Source organism: Lissotriton vulgaris, chromosome 2_2 (genome assembly GCF_964263255.1).
Source record: "Lissotriton vulgaris chromosome 2_2, aLisVul1.2, whole genome shotgun sequence".
Taxonomy (NCBI): domain Eukaryota; kingdom Metazoa; phylum Chordata; class Amphibia; order Caudata; family Salamandridae; genus Lissotriton; species Lissotriton vulgaris.
In genome coordinates, this window is record NC_141688.1 from 202,626,234 (window position 1) to 202,640,928 (window position 14,695).

Sequence of the window (14,695 nt, forward strand, 5' to 3'; positions counted from 1 at the left end):
ATTTGAACCAGTGGTTGACGGTGGGGCCCACAGGCTCATTTTTGCAGACCGGCACTTATTTTCTTGCATCAGACATTTACTGAGAGCAAGAGAGGGGAAAATTCACAAAAAGGAAAGAAGGAGGAAGAGAAAGAAAGAAAGAAAAACATTGCAAAGGGATAAAGCAGGAACCTGCAAGAGTTGCACTTTACAAATACTGACTAAGATACAGGGGGCGGGAGTGCCACGTGGTGGATTAGAGAGGCATGAGCTGGATTTAACACTACAAAGCCTTGGTGATTGGTGTACGACATTTAATAGCGCAGGCCACAGACATCCGAGCAGAGCTTTGGGAATCCGCACCGATTCTTTTACAAAATAAGCACTGGCTGCATGTGGTTGGATGACGCCATAATGTTCTTAGAAGTCTTCAAAGCTTTGAGCCTGTAGGTATATGTACACAGAGCTATACACACACACACAGAGCTCCTCCTCTACACACATTGACAGGCTTTGTATACACAGCTACATACACACACAGCTACAGACATGCACAGTTATAGACAGACAGACACAGTTACACACACACACACACAGTATTATACAAACATAGCATTACACACAGACAGCATCACTCAGCTCCTGGACACATCTGCACGCATACACAGCTACAGACCCACACATACACATAGCATAATACACATATAGCATCATACACACATACACAGCATGACTTAGCTCTTGTACACATATAGCAACATACACAGCATGACTTAGCTCTTGTACACATAGCTGCATACATACACAGGTACGCACAGTCCGTCAGTCTGCACTCACAGCCTGCACTCACAGCCTGCACTCACAGCCTGCACTCAGTCTCACAGGCACGAAAACGAAGGCACAGCAGGCAACAGGGGCACAAGCAGGCAACAGGGGCACAAGCAGGCAACAGAGTAACGGCACGAAAACGGAGGCACAAGCAGGCAACAGGGAGACACGAAAACGGAGGCACAAGCAGGCAACAGGGAGACACGAATTGTAACTTTAATAAAAGGAACCTTTCTCACTGATGTGTCTGTGTGTATTTAATTCTATGTCCGTGTGTCTCTGGCATCTTTCTGTCCGGGGAATTGTTGTCAGGAGAAGAGTGGCGGCTCCAGAGTGTGAGGTGAGGGCAGAGGGCTGCGGGTCTGGGGTGGGCTGCAGGAAGTCGCTTCATTGTTTCACCTGTGTGGAAACCATTGGTTTGTGAGCGGGAGTGCAGGATCTGGCAAACATTGACTTGCTAACCGGCAAATTGGGGGTCAAGGAATGGCAGCAAAAATGGGGTCGAGTCATGAGGCTCTCAGTCCAGTCAACGTATACATTAATTAAAACAGTTGTGGCAAAGACCTTCCTAATTATGTCAAACCCCGTAGTAAATCTGTTTCGGCATAATTGGTCACAAACCGGCTCAATTTAAAAAATATCATATGTGGTTAAGATATATGCTGGAGAGACGGTTGACACGCCAATTGCCAAGTTATTCGAAGAGTAGTATCAATAGGGTTTAGCAGTTGTGACGCATCTTAAAATAGCATTGGGTTAACGTGCCTGCTGTGAAATATAACTTAACATTATATTTGTATTTTATGTAGCTTTTTCAATAGAAGAGATATTTGTGTCACCCGCATGTCACACATTACAGTCCTTGGAATTTAACTAAATGATGTTTATTATTATCCAGTAGCTGCATGCGAACAGCAGCAGGCCATAAGGCTGGAACCTAAATGTTATTTTCCTCAATTTCTAGTCCTTCTAAGGTTACTAATCTCACTCACTGAGTGAGCTACATCTCGGGGGCATAAGATGGAATCAAGAATATCCGCATTGTTAGTCAGCCCTCCTGGCATGCGATAGCACCAGTCAGTCACAGCCTTCTGAACAAAGGTTTGGGCCCGGCCCTTATTGTTTTTATTTTAGGCACTGTACCAGGCGTAGCGCGGTGGTGCACATTTGCTCATGTCTGTGTAACCTGCTTGGGCGCGTGTGGGGATTGTCTCTGGCTTCGTGCCACATGTTAATGTCGAAATGCATCAACACGACCTTCGCGAAAGGCATTTACAGCGCCTGCCTGCACTGGTATTGATTGTTGTGACGGTTATCTCCACGCGGGAACAGGTAATATTAGGTGCACCTGCTCTGAAGCTGCCAGGCTCAGAGCAACCTCGGGCACCGACCGAAGCGAGCTGTGAAAATCACCTGCAGAATGGCCTCGCTGGTGGTCGTGGCCGGCCTCCTCCCCGCCCTGCTGAGCTGTCTGGGACCCTGGGCTGCAGCGAGTGACGGTAAGAGCCAGGGTGCCCTGGGGGGTGCACAGGGGGCGTGAGTCCCCACCTGCTGCTCACTACAGAACCCGGCGCTCGATGCATCCCGGAAATGTTCGGTGCCAGGGATTCAGTGGGAAGTACATTTAACTGCAGGATAGACACACACACTCACTGCAGGACAGACACACACTCACTGCAGGATAGGCACACACTCACTGCAGGATATACACACCCTCACTGCAGGATATACACACCCTCACTGCAGAATAGACACACATTCACTGCAGGATAGGCACGCACTCACCCGTTCACCAGGACACACACACACTCTGGGTGCAGTGACACACACCCGCTCACCAGAACACACACACACACTGTCAGTGCAGTGACACACACCCGCTCACCAGGACACACACACACACTCTGGGTGCAGTGACATACACCCCCTCTCAGCAGGACACGCATGCCCTCGGTGCAGTGACACACACCCACTCACCAGGGCACACACTCAGTGCAGTGACACGCCCGCTCACCAGGACACACACTCTCGGTGCAGTGACAGACACCCGCTCACCAGGACACACACTCTCGGTGCAGTGACAGACACCCGCTCACCAGGACACACACGCTCGTAAAAGTGCAAAGGGTTCTTACGAAGTTGGCCGTCAGTCGGGGGGCGTCGGTGTTGTACTTCAAGGCTGGGCTCCTCCGAGGCTGAGGCAGAGCAGGGTCAGGAGGGCGCCGAGGGCTCGCCCCATGGGCAGGGTCAGAGGTCAGCCCCCCTCGAGCATGGCTGGAGCCGGGCATCCGCTCCAGGGGTTGCGCACAGCCTCACCTGTCAGGGGCAAGAGGGGGCATCGGGCAGCCCAGGGCGTCCAGGTAGGGCAGAGAGGGCTGCCGCTCCCGGGGCTGGCACCGGTGGGCACAGCGCGGATGTTGCTCCTGGGTGCTGCTGGCACCGGAGGGCACAGGGCGGGTGCTGCTGGCACAGGTGGGCGGGGGTTTGTTCCTCCGGTAGCTCATGTGGTTTCTGTGGCTCCTGCTTGGGACGACGCTGGCTGCGGCTCGGTGCCCCTCCCTCGGCTCTCACCTGCTGGCAAGGCACCCTCCGTGGGTCCCTCCCTCCCGGACAGACTCCTTCCTCGCCAGCCTACATTCAGACTCGGACTGCGGCGTAAGGGTGTCCACCCAGGTTCTAGCCTACAAACCCCTACCCCAAGCGGTGTCCCGCGGCTTCTGCCCTTTAGCTCCTTGTCTCTAGCCATCCCAGCTCCTCCATCCCACTGCCTGACCGCTTGTCTCCTATTCGTCAAGGTCCTGTCCTTCTCCGTTTGTACCCTCTAGCTCTGCCCGTTTTGGTTAGGCCCGACCTCATGCAGTCTCCGCTCCTAACCACGGTTGCCCAATTCCATCCCAACTTTTGCTCTCCCACCGCCCGACCCGGACTCTCCGGTCCTGGCTCCTGTGTCCAGAGTCCTCCCTCCTCGTCCCCGGCCTTAGCTCTGCCCTAGCTCCGCCTGCTTTCAGAAGCTGCTTCCCTGGCTCCCCATCTCAGCGTCCGCCCCCGCCTGAGTCCCCACCTGCTGCTCACTACAGAACCCGGCGCGCGATGCATCCCGGAAATGTTCGGTGCCAGGGATTCAGTGGGAAGTACATTTAACTGCAGGATAGACACACACACTCACTGCAGGACAGACACACACTCACTGCAGGATAGGCACACACTCACTGCAGGATATACACACCCTCACTGCAGGATATACACACCCTCACTGCAGAATAGACACACATTCACTGCAGGATAGGCACGCACTCACCCGTTCACCAGGACACACACACACTCTGGGTGCAGTGACACACACCCGCTCACCAGAACACACACACACACACACTGTCGGTGCAGTGACACACACCCGCTCACCAGGACACACACACACACTCTGGGTGCAGTGACATACACCCCCTCTCAGCAGGACACGCATGCCCTCGGTGCAGTGACACACATCCACTCACCAGGGCACACACTCAGTGCAGTGACACGCCCGCTCACCAGGACACACACTCTCGGTGCAGTGACAGACACCCGCTCACCAGGACACACACTCTCGGTGCAGTGACAGACACCCGCTCACCAGGACACACACGCTCGTAAAAGTGCAAAGGGTTCTTACGAAGTTGGCCGTCAGTCGGGGGGCGTCGGTGTTGTACTTCAAGGCTGGGCTCCTCCGAGGCTGAGGCAGAGCAGGGTCAGGAGGGCGCCGAGGGCTCGCCCCATGGGCAGGGTCAGAGGTCAGCCCCCCTCGAGCATGGCTGGAGCCGGGCATCCGCTCCAGGGGCTGCGCACAGCCTCACCTGTCAGGGGCAAGAGGGGGCATCGGGCAGCCCAGGGCGTCCAGGTAGGGCAGAGAGGGCTGCCGCTCCCGGGGCTGGCACCGGTGGGCACAGCGCAGATGTTGCTCCTGGGTGCTGCTGGCACCAGAGGGCACAGGGCGGGTGCTGCTGGCACAGGTGGGCGGGGGTTTGTTCCTCCGGTAGCTCATGTGGTTTCTGTGGCTCCTGCTTGGGACGACGCTGGCTGCGGCTCGGTGCCCCTCCCTCGGCTCTCACCTGCTGGCAGGGCACCCTCCGTGGGTCCCTCCCTCCCGGACAGACTCCTTCCTCGCCAGCCTACATTCAGACTCGGACTGCGGCGTAAGGGTGTCCACCCAGGTTCTAGCCTACAAACCCCTACCCCAAGCGGTGTCCCGCGGCTTCTGCCCTTTAGCTCCTTGTCTCTAGCCATCCCAGCTCCTCCATCCCACTGCCTGACCGCTTGTCTCCTATTCGTCAAGGTCCTGTCCTTCTCCGTTTGTACCCTCTAGCTCTGCCCGTTTTGGTTAGGCCCGACCTCATGCAGTCTCCGCTCCTAACCACGGTTGCCCAATTCCATCCCAACTTTTGCTCTCCCACCGCCCGACCCGGACTCTCCGGTCCTGGCTCCTGTGTCCAGAGTCCTCCCTCCTCGTTCCCGGCCTTAGCTCTGCCCTAGCTCCGCCTGCTTTCAGAAGCTGCTTCCCTGGCTCCCCATCTCAGCGTCCGCCCCCGCCTCTCTCACCCACCACTGCCTGTAAGTGTTATCCTTGTGCGGTCGGACAGCGCGTGCCTCCAGTCTGCAGCAACCACAGCGCCCTCCTCATCGGTGTACCCTCTGCACCGCTCCACCCCAACAGACCTCCTCTCGCAGCACCTTCTGGAGGATGGAGAGTAAACACTGTGGCCCCTCACACTTCCATGCTCTTCAAAGGGAGCCCCCGGCCGGCGCTGAGTTCATGCGGGGGTTGTGGGCATCCCGGAAATGTTAGGTGCCAGGGATTCAGTGGAAACGTTACATGCGCTGCACCGGCAGAGTGCCCCGACGCCTCCCCCTTCCTTCTCAGGCACTCACCGGGTCTCGTCGGCGGCTTAAGAGCTCCCTCTCCTCGGGACTCTCCTCGGTCTCCGGCGTAGGTTGCAGGCTGCTTCTTCCTCCACTTAGGTCCCGGGCCGGCAGCCAATCAGAGCGCGGCCTGGGGAATGACGAGTGTCCCGCAGTACCGCCCCCGGCCTGCCTGACTTCCTGGTCGCGGGCCGGGCGGCGATGGGGACAATTCCTGAAAAACACGAAAACGGGTCCGCGTTGACGGACAGATTCACCTCCCATGCCCCTTCTGCGAACACGCATAAATAAAACACACGGAGAGCGGGAGGGGAGGGTGGGAACAAACACACGGAGAGCGGGAGGGGAGGGTGGGAACAAACACACGGAGAGCGGGAGGGGGGGGGCGGGGGGGGCAGGGGCGGAAACAAACACGCAGAGCAGGAAGGCAGGTGCACGGAGAGCGGGAGGGGGGGCGGGGGGGCAGGGGCGGGAACAAACACGCAGAGCAGGAAGGCAGGTGCCGGCAATGCCGGACCAGATTCGGGGGCGTTCCCGGCTTTCAGCTGACGTCGCGTGACGTCGGCAAAAGCCAAAGAATCTCGGGAACGCCCCCGTGTCTGGTCCGGCATTGACGGACAGGCCCCTCGTCCAATGGCTAGCCTCCATTTATGGAGCTAGCCAATCGGAGGAGGGGGCGTATCCCAACCCACACACACAACTCAAGAGGTTTTTTGGCACATGCGCAAAGCGCATGGCCAGTCAAAACCTAAAAAGGTGGAAAAAATATACGATGTGAATGTGAAAGCGTGGGAGAGAAACAAGTATTGGCGAAGCCAATAAGCCTGCCCTATGCAAGAGCTATTAGGATGCAATGTGCTATAGCCATGTTGAACACCTGCACGGCTGCCTTTCATCAAGGCTAAAAGTTAGTGGCGTAAGGGGGAGTGGCCTGGAGTGTCCTAGAGTGGAATGGCAAAGAGTGGATTGAGTGTCCTGTACTGGAGTGGCATACAGTGGAGTTGCGTACAGTGGATTGGCGTAGAGTGCTCTGGTGTAGGGTTCATTAGCGTACAGCATTGCAGAGCATAGTAGATTAAAATGCCGCTGCGTAGAGTGCAGCGGCATATAATGCAGGGCGTACAATGTGTTGCACAGTAGAGTGCAGTGACGTAGAGTGCAGTGGTGCAAAGTAAAGTGGCATAGACTACTGTGGTGTAGAGTGGTGCAGAGTAGAGTATAGTGCCTTAGAGTGCAGTGGCAGATTGTAGTGCCGTAGAGTGGAGTGCTGCACGGTGCAGCAGCATTTAGTGATGCAGGTACAGTAGTGTAGAATGCATTGGCATAGAATTAAGTAGGTATAATCAATTTGAGGGGGGAGAGAGAGATCGGATCCTTTCAGACTCCATTTAGTTATTCATAATCACAAAGGGGAAAGGATCACTTGTCCTGTGTAAACCAAGGTCTGCAGGTAGGTAAGTAGGTGTCTCCTAATAAAAGACCTTCATACACGCGTTTTACGAGATACCCAAAAAAACGCGTGTATGAGGGTCTTTTATTGGGAGACACCTACTTACCTACCTGCAGACCTTGGTTTACGCAGGACAAGTGATCCTTTCCCCTCTGTGATTATGAATAGAATTAAGTAGTGCAGAGTAGAGTGGCATAGATTTCAGTTGTGTAGAGTTCTGCATTGCATCGTAGAGTGCCGTAGAGTTCAGTGGTGTAGAGTGGCATGGAGTCCATTGACGTAGAGTGGAATTCCTTAGAGTGCAGCGGCGTGGAGTACAGTGGTGTTGAGTAGAATACAGTGGCATAGAGTGCAGTAGTGTTAGTGCAGTGTCACAGAATACAGTGGATTAGAGTGGTGCAGGTAGAGTAGAGTGCAGTGGCATACAGTGGAGGAGAGTAGTGTGGTTTAGAGTGGCGTAGTATAGAGTGGACTGGTGTAGGGTGCTGCAGATTATAGTTGTGCAGAGTGCAGTAGTGTATAATGCAGCAGCATAGAATACAGCAGCGTATAATGTAGCATAATAGAATGTAGTTGCGTAGATTAGAGTGGTGTACAGTAGAGTGGAGTGGCGTAGAAAACAGTGGCATATAGAGCAGTGGTGTAGAGTAGGGTAGCGTAGAGTGGCAGTGTGGCGTGACGTTGAGTGGCAGTTTAGAGTAGATTGTTGTAGAGTGAAGCAGTGTAGAGTGGAGTGGTGCAGGGTAGAGTGCATGGGCGTAGAGTGGAGTGGCACAGAGTGGAGTTGAGTAGCGTGGCCTAGACTGGAGTGGCATATAGTAGATTGTTTCAGAGTAGAGTGAAATGGCATAGAGTGGTGCAGGGTCGAATACAGGGGAGTAGAGAGAACTGGCACGGAGATCTATCTCAGAAAATATGCAACAACATCTACTTTACTTTGGCATTGGCTGGCTTTATTGTCAATCATCTGCCTGCTACGTATTCAATGGTCTGCCTTCCTCTTCTTATGTTTGTCAATCCTTTGGAGCATAGCCTCTGTACAGTTCTTGTCATTGGCTGTCTTGTGTCCTTTCGCTGCTCCCTTTTTAAGGACCTACTATTTTAGGTCTTGCCTGAGCCATCGCATGCGCTGTCTGGTGGGACTTTTAGTAAGTAGGCTTCGGAAAATGCTACCACACGCTTTTGCTTGTGGCCTTGCGCTTGCGGTTACGCACGCGGGCGTGTGCTACGAGCAGATGCGCCATCTGCGGCACATGTCTTGGCCCCCACTCACTTCTGTGTTCTTCCTGCTTGGAGGGGCTCTGCTCTCCCCAGTGAGCTTGCGCACATCACTCGCCGGATCACATCCTCCTCCCCCTCTTCCTTTTATATGAATGGTCTTCTCGTTCCAATAATCCTCCTTTTATCACCGGCTGCTCCCCCTCTTATCACCCGCTGCTGCTTTGTTTCCTGCTATAAGTTGCATGAAGTTATGAAGATAACTGTCTCAATATTGCTGTCCATATGGTTTTCACATACTGGTGCTCCTTATTTTATAGCGCACTACCTATTGTCTGCTACTTCTGTCATACTCTTCCGTGGCCGTTTAAGGGCATTACTTCTCTTCCACCAGTGGTGCTCCGCCGCAATGTTGGTATGTTTTACCTACCCTGCTCTTCATATTGACAGTGATCTCACTGCTATGGTACGGCTGCTCCTCCTATTATCACTGTGGCTCCTCTTCTTATCATCTATTGTGGTTCCTGCTATAATTTGCATTGAGTTATGAGGGACACTGTCTCCAGATTGCTTTTCATAAGGTTGTCACATATTGGTGCTCCACATTTTATTACGCACTTCCGGTGGTCTGCTACTTCTTGTCATCCTCGTGTGCGACTCTTAAGGGGCATTACTTCTGTTCCACCAGTGGTGCTCTGCCACAATGTAGGTCTGCTTTACCTACCCTGCTCTTTATATCAAGAGTGCTATCAGTCTTATAGTTCGGCTGCTCCTCCTCTTATTATCTGCAGCTCATACTCTTATCTTATCTTCTGCTGTTCTATCGCTCTTCTGTGTTTCCTGTATACATACCTGTTTGAATCCATGTATATATTTTTGTATTATTATTATTACTTTACAAAACATTAGTCTGTGAAAACAATAAAGCTTTCCCTAGGCAAGATCTAAAACAAGCATTGGCATAGCCAATTGGTCTTGCCTTTGGGATCTTATAAGTGTTTAACCATGCAACAGTTAATGTTGTTGCACTAAGGATATTGTGCTGCATAACTAAATACTTATAAGGTTCCGAAAGTGAGACCTAATGGCTATGCCAATGCTTGTCCTTTTTGTTAAGCACTCCAAGAGAGCGCTCTCCTTCCTTGTTGTTCACTCTCTTCTCTGCTTCGTTGCCATGCTCCGTGATGATCTCCATGATGGGCAGCACATTCAGCCTAATAGGGCGCACTTTCCATGTTTGACCCGGCACATCTGTTTGAAGGTGCGCCACAGCGCAAACAGAGAAAGTGCACCCTTATGTCATAAAGCTCTAGGGGTGTGAGTGCTGTACAGCAACACAGCTATTATTTTTATATTAAAATAATATATTTAATTTACTTGAGTGGCATTGAAACCACTGTTTGCTTATTCTTAACCTACCTTATCCACCCAAAATAGAACCACAGGTTTATTTAGTCATTACAGGCTGTAACACAGTATGAACTAAATATTAGGAAAGAGTCGCAGGGTCCTTTTCCACACAGAGATTTGAGGTAATTATGGAACTAAATCATCTTGGAGGAATAGAGGATTCAGGTAAATAAATCCTTTTTTCCAGATATTATCAGGAAGTGTTCTGAGCGGAAAAACACAGAAGCAACCGAGGACAAGGATAAAGATGGCTAAATTCCACAATACAAGACTTCAGCAGCAGATACACTACCTTTGCCTATGGCCAACATGAGATTGACTGGTCTCAGGAGTAACATCAGAATATATTTTATGGGAAAGGAAGTGAGTGCCCAGGACTGTGCTCCAACAGAAGTGGTGCTGAGAACAAACAGAATCAATTACAAAAAAGTTGGGATAGACACAGAAGAAGGACAGCACACACTCGGCAACCATGTAGAATGTATGTTTGAAATACTTAGCAGAAACTAGGTAGCCCAGATGTGCTTGGCCATCATTCTCTGTTCTCTTTTCACAGTATGCTTTGAACCAGTCTCACCAAAGTTGAAAGTGCTGCTCTGGTCGGTCTTTCTTCACCAGGGTCCATTTGCTGGTGGCGGGTGATCACAGCGCCTGATGTTGCCGCGGCGCCCCCCGCCACGGGGAGGAGATCTAGGTGGTGAGTGGTCTCTCTGGTGTGGACTGAAAGAAAGAGAAAGTGCACTAAGTTTAAGCTTCAAGAACAATATACAACATGATTGAGGAGTATAAAACGGACCTATAACCATACAACAGACTCATCGAGAACTCATGCTCACTACTCACACAAATGACTCACACAAATGACTCACTGCAAACACAACTGACTCGCAAAGAACCTAACAGACTTGCAAGAAAGCCAAGAGTCACAGGGAACTCAAAAGCCTCACCAGTAAACCAACAAGATCTGAACAGAACCCGACAAACTTGTGTATAATCTAAAAGACTTACAAAGAAGCACAAAATTAACAGCGAAACTAAACAAGAGCCATGCCCAACAGACTGACAGAAGCCATACCAACACTTACAGGGAACTCATCAAGCTAACTTTGATCCCAGCACACTAAGAACCAAATAGAATAAGAACCCACATATCAACTAGGAATACAGCAAACTAAACTGAGAACCCAACATCCCGAGAACCAAACATACTTGATGGGAAGACAACATACTCCTTGGAAACACAACATACTTAATATGAGTTCAACAAAGTAACCGAAGACACACAAAAGACAGACGAAAAACACAGCATTTACTCAGCACACAACAGACTCAGAGAAGGAACAAGACTCTTCCAGGTACACCACTATTCTCACAGAATCACAGGACATCCAACAGCCTCAGTGAGAAGCAAGCATCCTCAGAGAATTCAGAAGCCTCACTGAGAACCTGGTAGAGTGAGTCACACACATTCGGGGAAGCTCCTTAGAACTCAAACTATATGGTTAGCTAGCACACCAACAGAGGTACCAGCAGAGTCCCTGACAGCCGGGCATGCTTACAGCACCGCAGACTCACTGAGAGCCCAACAAAACCACTGATCCACATCCAGCTCAGAAGGACACTAAAGACTTGATGAGCTCACAGGAGGCTCATTAACTACACAGGACTCTCTGACCATATAACTGAACCCACAGCAGACTCACTGAGTGCTAGACAGAAGCAATGTGGTGGCATCAGATTCACTAAGTGATGGAGAGGCTGGCTGCAAAACAGTACAGTCACTCACTGAGAGCAGAAAAGTATCACTCACAGACTGATTAAAAAACACACCAGACTCACTAATACCTGAACATACGCCCTGAGAAGACAACTCACCTCCTGAGAAGGCCACAGGATCCCTGAGACTGCAACTACCTTCCTACTAGACAAATCTATGTTCTAAGCACACACCTGACTCCATGGGAACACACCCAACTTTAAGAGAGTACAGCAGACTTCCCAGTAGTACAACAGACTCCACAATACTACAGCAGACCATTGGGTGCATTAAAGATACTATGAAAGCAAAATAGACCCCTCCATGACCATAGCAGACCTTTGAAAAATAAAAACACTAAGGGCCATATGTATGAAGGCACTTTTGAGATCGTAAATACCGAAATTCGCAGAATTTCGGCATTTGCAATCGCGAAATAGCTAAGTGTTATGTATGCAAGCAAAACAGCTTCGCAAAATAAGAAATCGCAAATTTGCGATTCCTTATTTTGCGATTGCATTTAATGAATCGCAAATTGCGATTCCTTAAATGCAATGTATGAGGCCCAGAAAAAGTGCAATTTGGCCATAAGGAATCGCAAATTACCACCAACTTCAAGTTGGTGGTAATTTGCGATTTCTTTGAAAAATGCACTTTTTTGCATTTTTCAAAGTGCTATGTGGCACACATACATGCCCATGCCCTTAGGGCATGTATGTGTGCCATATGGGCACTCACGCACATTTCAGGGGGGAAACAGGGTGTCCTTTTGTTACCCTGGCACCCTTGAAATTGCATTCTCAATTTGCGATTCTCTAATTGAGAATCACAAATTGAGAATGTCTTCCCATTCATTCCTATGGACCTCTAGGCCCATAGGAATGAATAGGGAGATATTCCTTAATTGCGAATTGCAATTTGCGATTCACAATTAAGGAATATGTAGGATTCTCAAAATTATTTGCGAATCCTACATACATAGCATTTTGCGATTCTCAAATAACAATTCTCTAAAAATCGCTATTTGAGAATCGCAAAATGTAACTTTCATACATATGGCCCTAAAACACAGGGAGTTCATATAATTTGTCCTGGATTACACAAACAGGTCAAGCGGATATAACAAGATACGTATGCAAGCACCTTTACCATGACCATGTGCCCATTCTATGAAACAAAACACATTGTGCGATAAAACAGTAAAACTTAACAAAATACAACACAGAGGAATAAACCTCACGGTAATCATAAACACGCGAAACTCTGGTTATGTCGAGGTATATATGAGCATATTCTGGATAGTAGAACTGGCAGACGTTGGTCATCTGAATATATTGCACTATTACCTATGCATGAAAAAGTGGGATAGTATGCACCTTTTTAACACGAATCGTTTTCTGCCGTCTGAGGTGTCAAATGTCTGTATGTTTTCGGTTTAGGACATGTCTGCATGCCTGGTCTGTTGTTTTATTGTAGCATGCTATCTGGAACTGCAACCGGAGATACCCAACTCCAAACCATCTTCTTTTTAAGTTTATAATCACTTTATCACGTCCTAAGATGTGTAAATCAAAAACCTTGTTGTTTATTTGTTCTACAAATTAACCAGGTTTGATTAAGGAACACTATAAACACAGGAGAACACAGCCCCAGATGTTGCAGGGGTGCCACTGCTGCGAGTGAAGGGCACAACCCGAGTCCTGAGGGCCCCGGTCGGCGTGGAGCTACACATGGCCACAGTTCTTTTTATGCACTTTTTTGAACAGCAAAGCTTACTCAGAGTGTGGTAGCGCTCAGGCTTTTACTAGGCCTGGGCGGGAAATTCCGTTCCGCTTGCGGAATTTGCAGAATTTGGGTAATTTCGTGATCCGTGGAGAATGGAAAATTGCCCAAAATTCTGCGTTCCGCTACTTCGTAAAATGTTTTGCTTCTTCGTGTTCTCAAACGGCGTGTTTGCAACATATTTGCCCCCGAGCACGCAAACAGCGATTGTGAACAGGACAAAAGCATCGCGAACAAGCAAATCCACGTGTTTGCGGAATTTCTTCACGTTCGCTGAGATTTTTTACCGTTTTACGGAGATTTGCACAACGCAATTACACTTTTACGCATCTGCTACAACCAGCGAGTGCGTAATCATGATGATAAAAATGCACAAACCGGTAAAAAAAATAAAAAAGCTGCTCTGATCAGTTTTGCATCAACACGTAGAGAAGAAAAATGTAGACCCGCTCAGGTGCAAACCTTATTGTGCTGCGGAGATTCGGTGGGCTTGAGTTACACAGGGCATGTGGCCGCTGAAGCTGAGGGGGGGGGTAGGGGGAAGGGTGAGAGAGGGAAGGGGCTGACAAGGATAATTTCAAAATAAGTCTGTCCGAGGGGGCGGTGAGAGTATAAGGTACCCTGTAGCGGAGGAGGTGACACAAAAACAAAGGGAAATATTACAAACTATAAGGGTGGACTTTAACAGAAAGAGAGGAACAGCGCTGGACTTAAGGACCACTATAGCTGACACCTGGTGGGGTCTATCCTGGGAGCCTGGGCCAGCTGACAGCTTGGCAAAGGCCTCCTTCTGACATCAGGTTCTACTACCATAAGGCGCTGTGGAGCACGGCTGCCCTCCCCGTTCAGCTGTGGTAAGAGAGGGGGGGGGGGGGCGCAGTACCAATCATCCCAGGCGCTCCACGGTGAGTCGCAGCTCTGTAGTAACACACACAAGCTGCGAGGAGAGGAGAGAAACCACGGACATCCCCTCTAGGAAGAATCGCAGCTCCGCGGCCTGCGCAAGGTGTGATATGAGGCGCGAGAGCCGTGTGTGACATGCCCATGGTGACTGTGTCCGAAATATGAATCACAGTTCAGCAGCGCGTACAAGGTGTGATCGGAGGGAAGAAAGAAGTGACGTGTCCCTTGTGAATACCCGCGTGAACCATAGATCGCTGCTTCGGCAGTAGGTAACCTGCCCTCAACTCTCCGAGGTAGCGCCCCCCACCTCCCCCTGCAGCCTCCCACCCCTCACACGGGAAAAATATTCGAACAAGCGCGAGTTTCGGCTCTCAAATCACCAACTCAGAAGCAGCTGGAACATATTATTGAGGTGTGCTACAGCACGTTTTGCGCTAGATCACACACGGCTTCAAATACCACTAGACTCCAAC

The 14,695-nt window shown here is 50.4% G+C and overlaps 1 protein-coding gene across 1 annotated transcript in view; it reads right to left on the bottom strand.

The window, feature by feature from the left end:
* The window catches only part of TRIM44 (tripartite motif containing 44), a 511,513-nt gene that overhangs the window by 23,178 nt on the left and 473,640 nt on the right, over positions 1-14,695 (bottom strand). The window contains exon 5 of the mRNA XM_086959538.1: positions 10,359-10,501. Coding sequence (XP_086815664.1) covers positions 10,393-10,501 — 109 coding nt within the window. The 3' untranslated portion in view covers positions 10,359-10,392. The remainder of the gene's footprint in view (positions 1-10,358; positions 10,502-14,695) is intronic.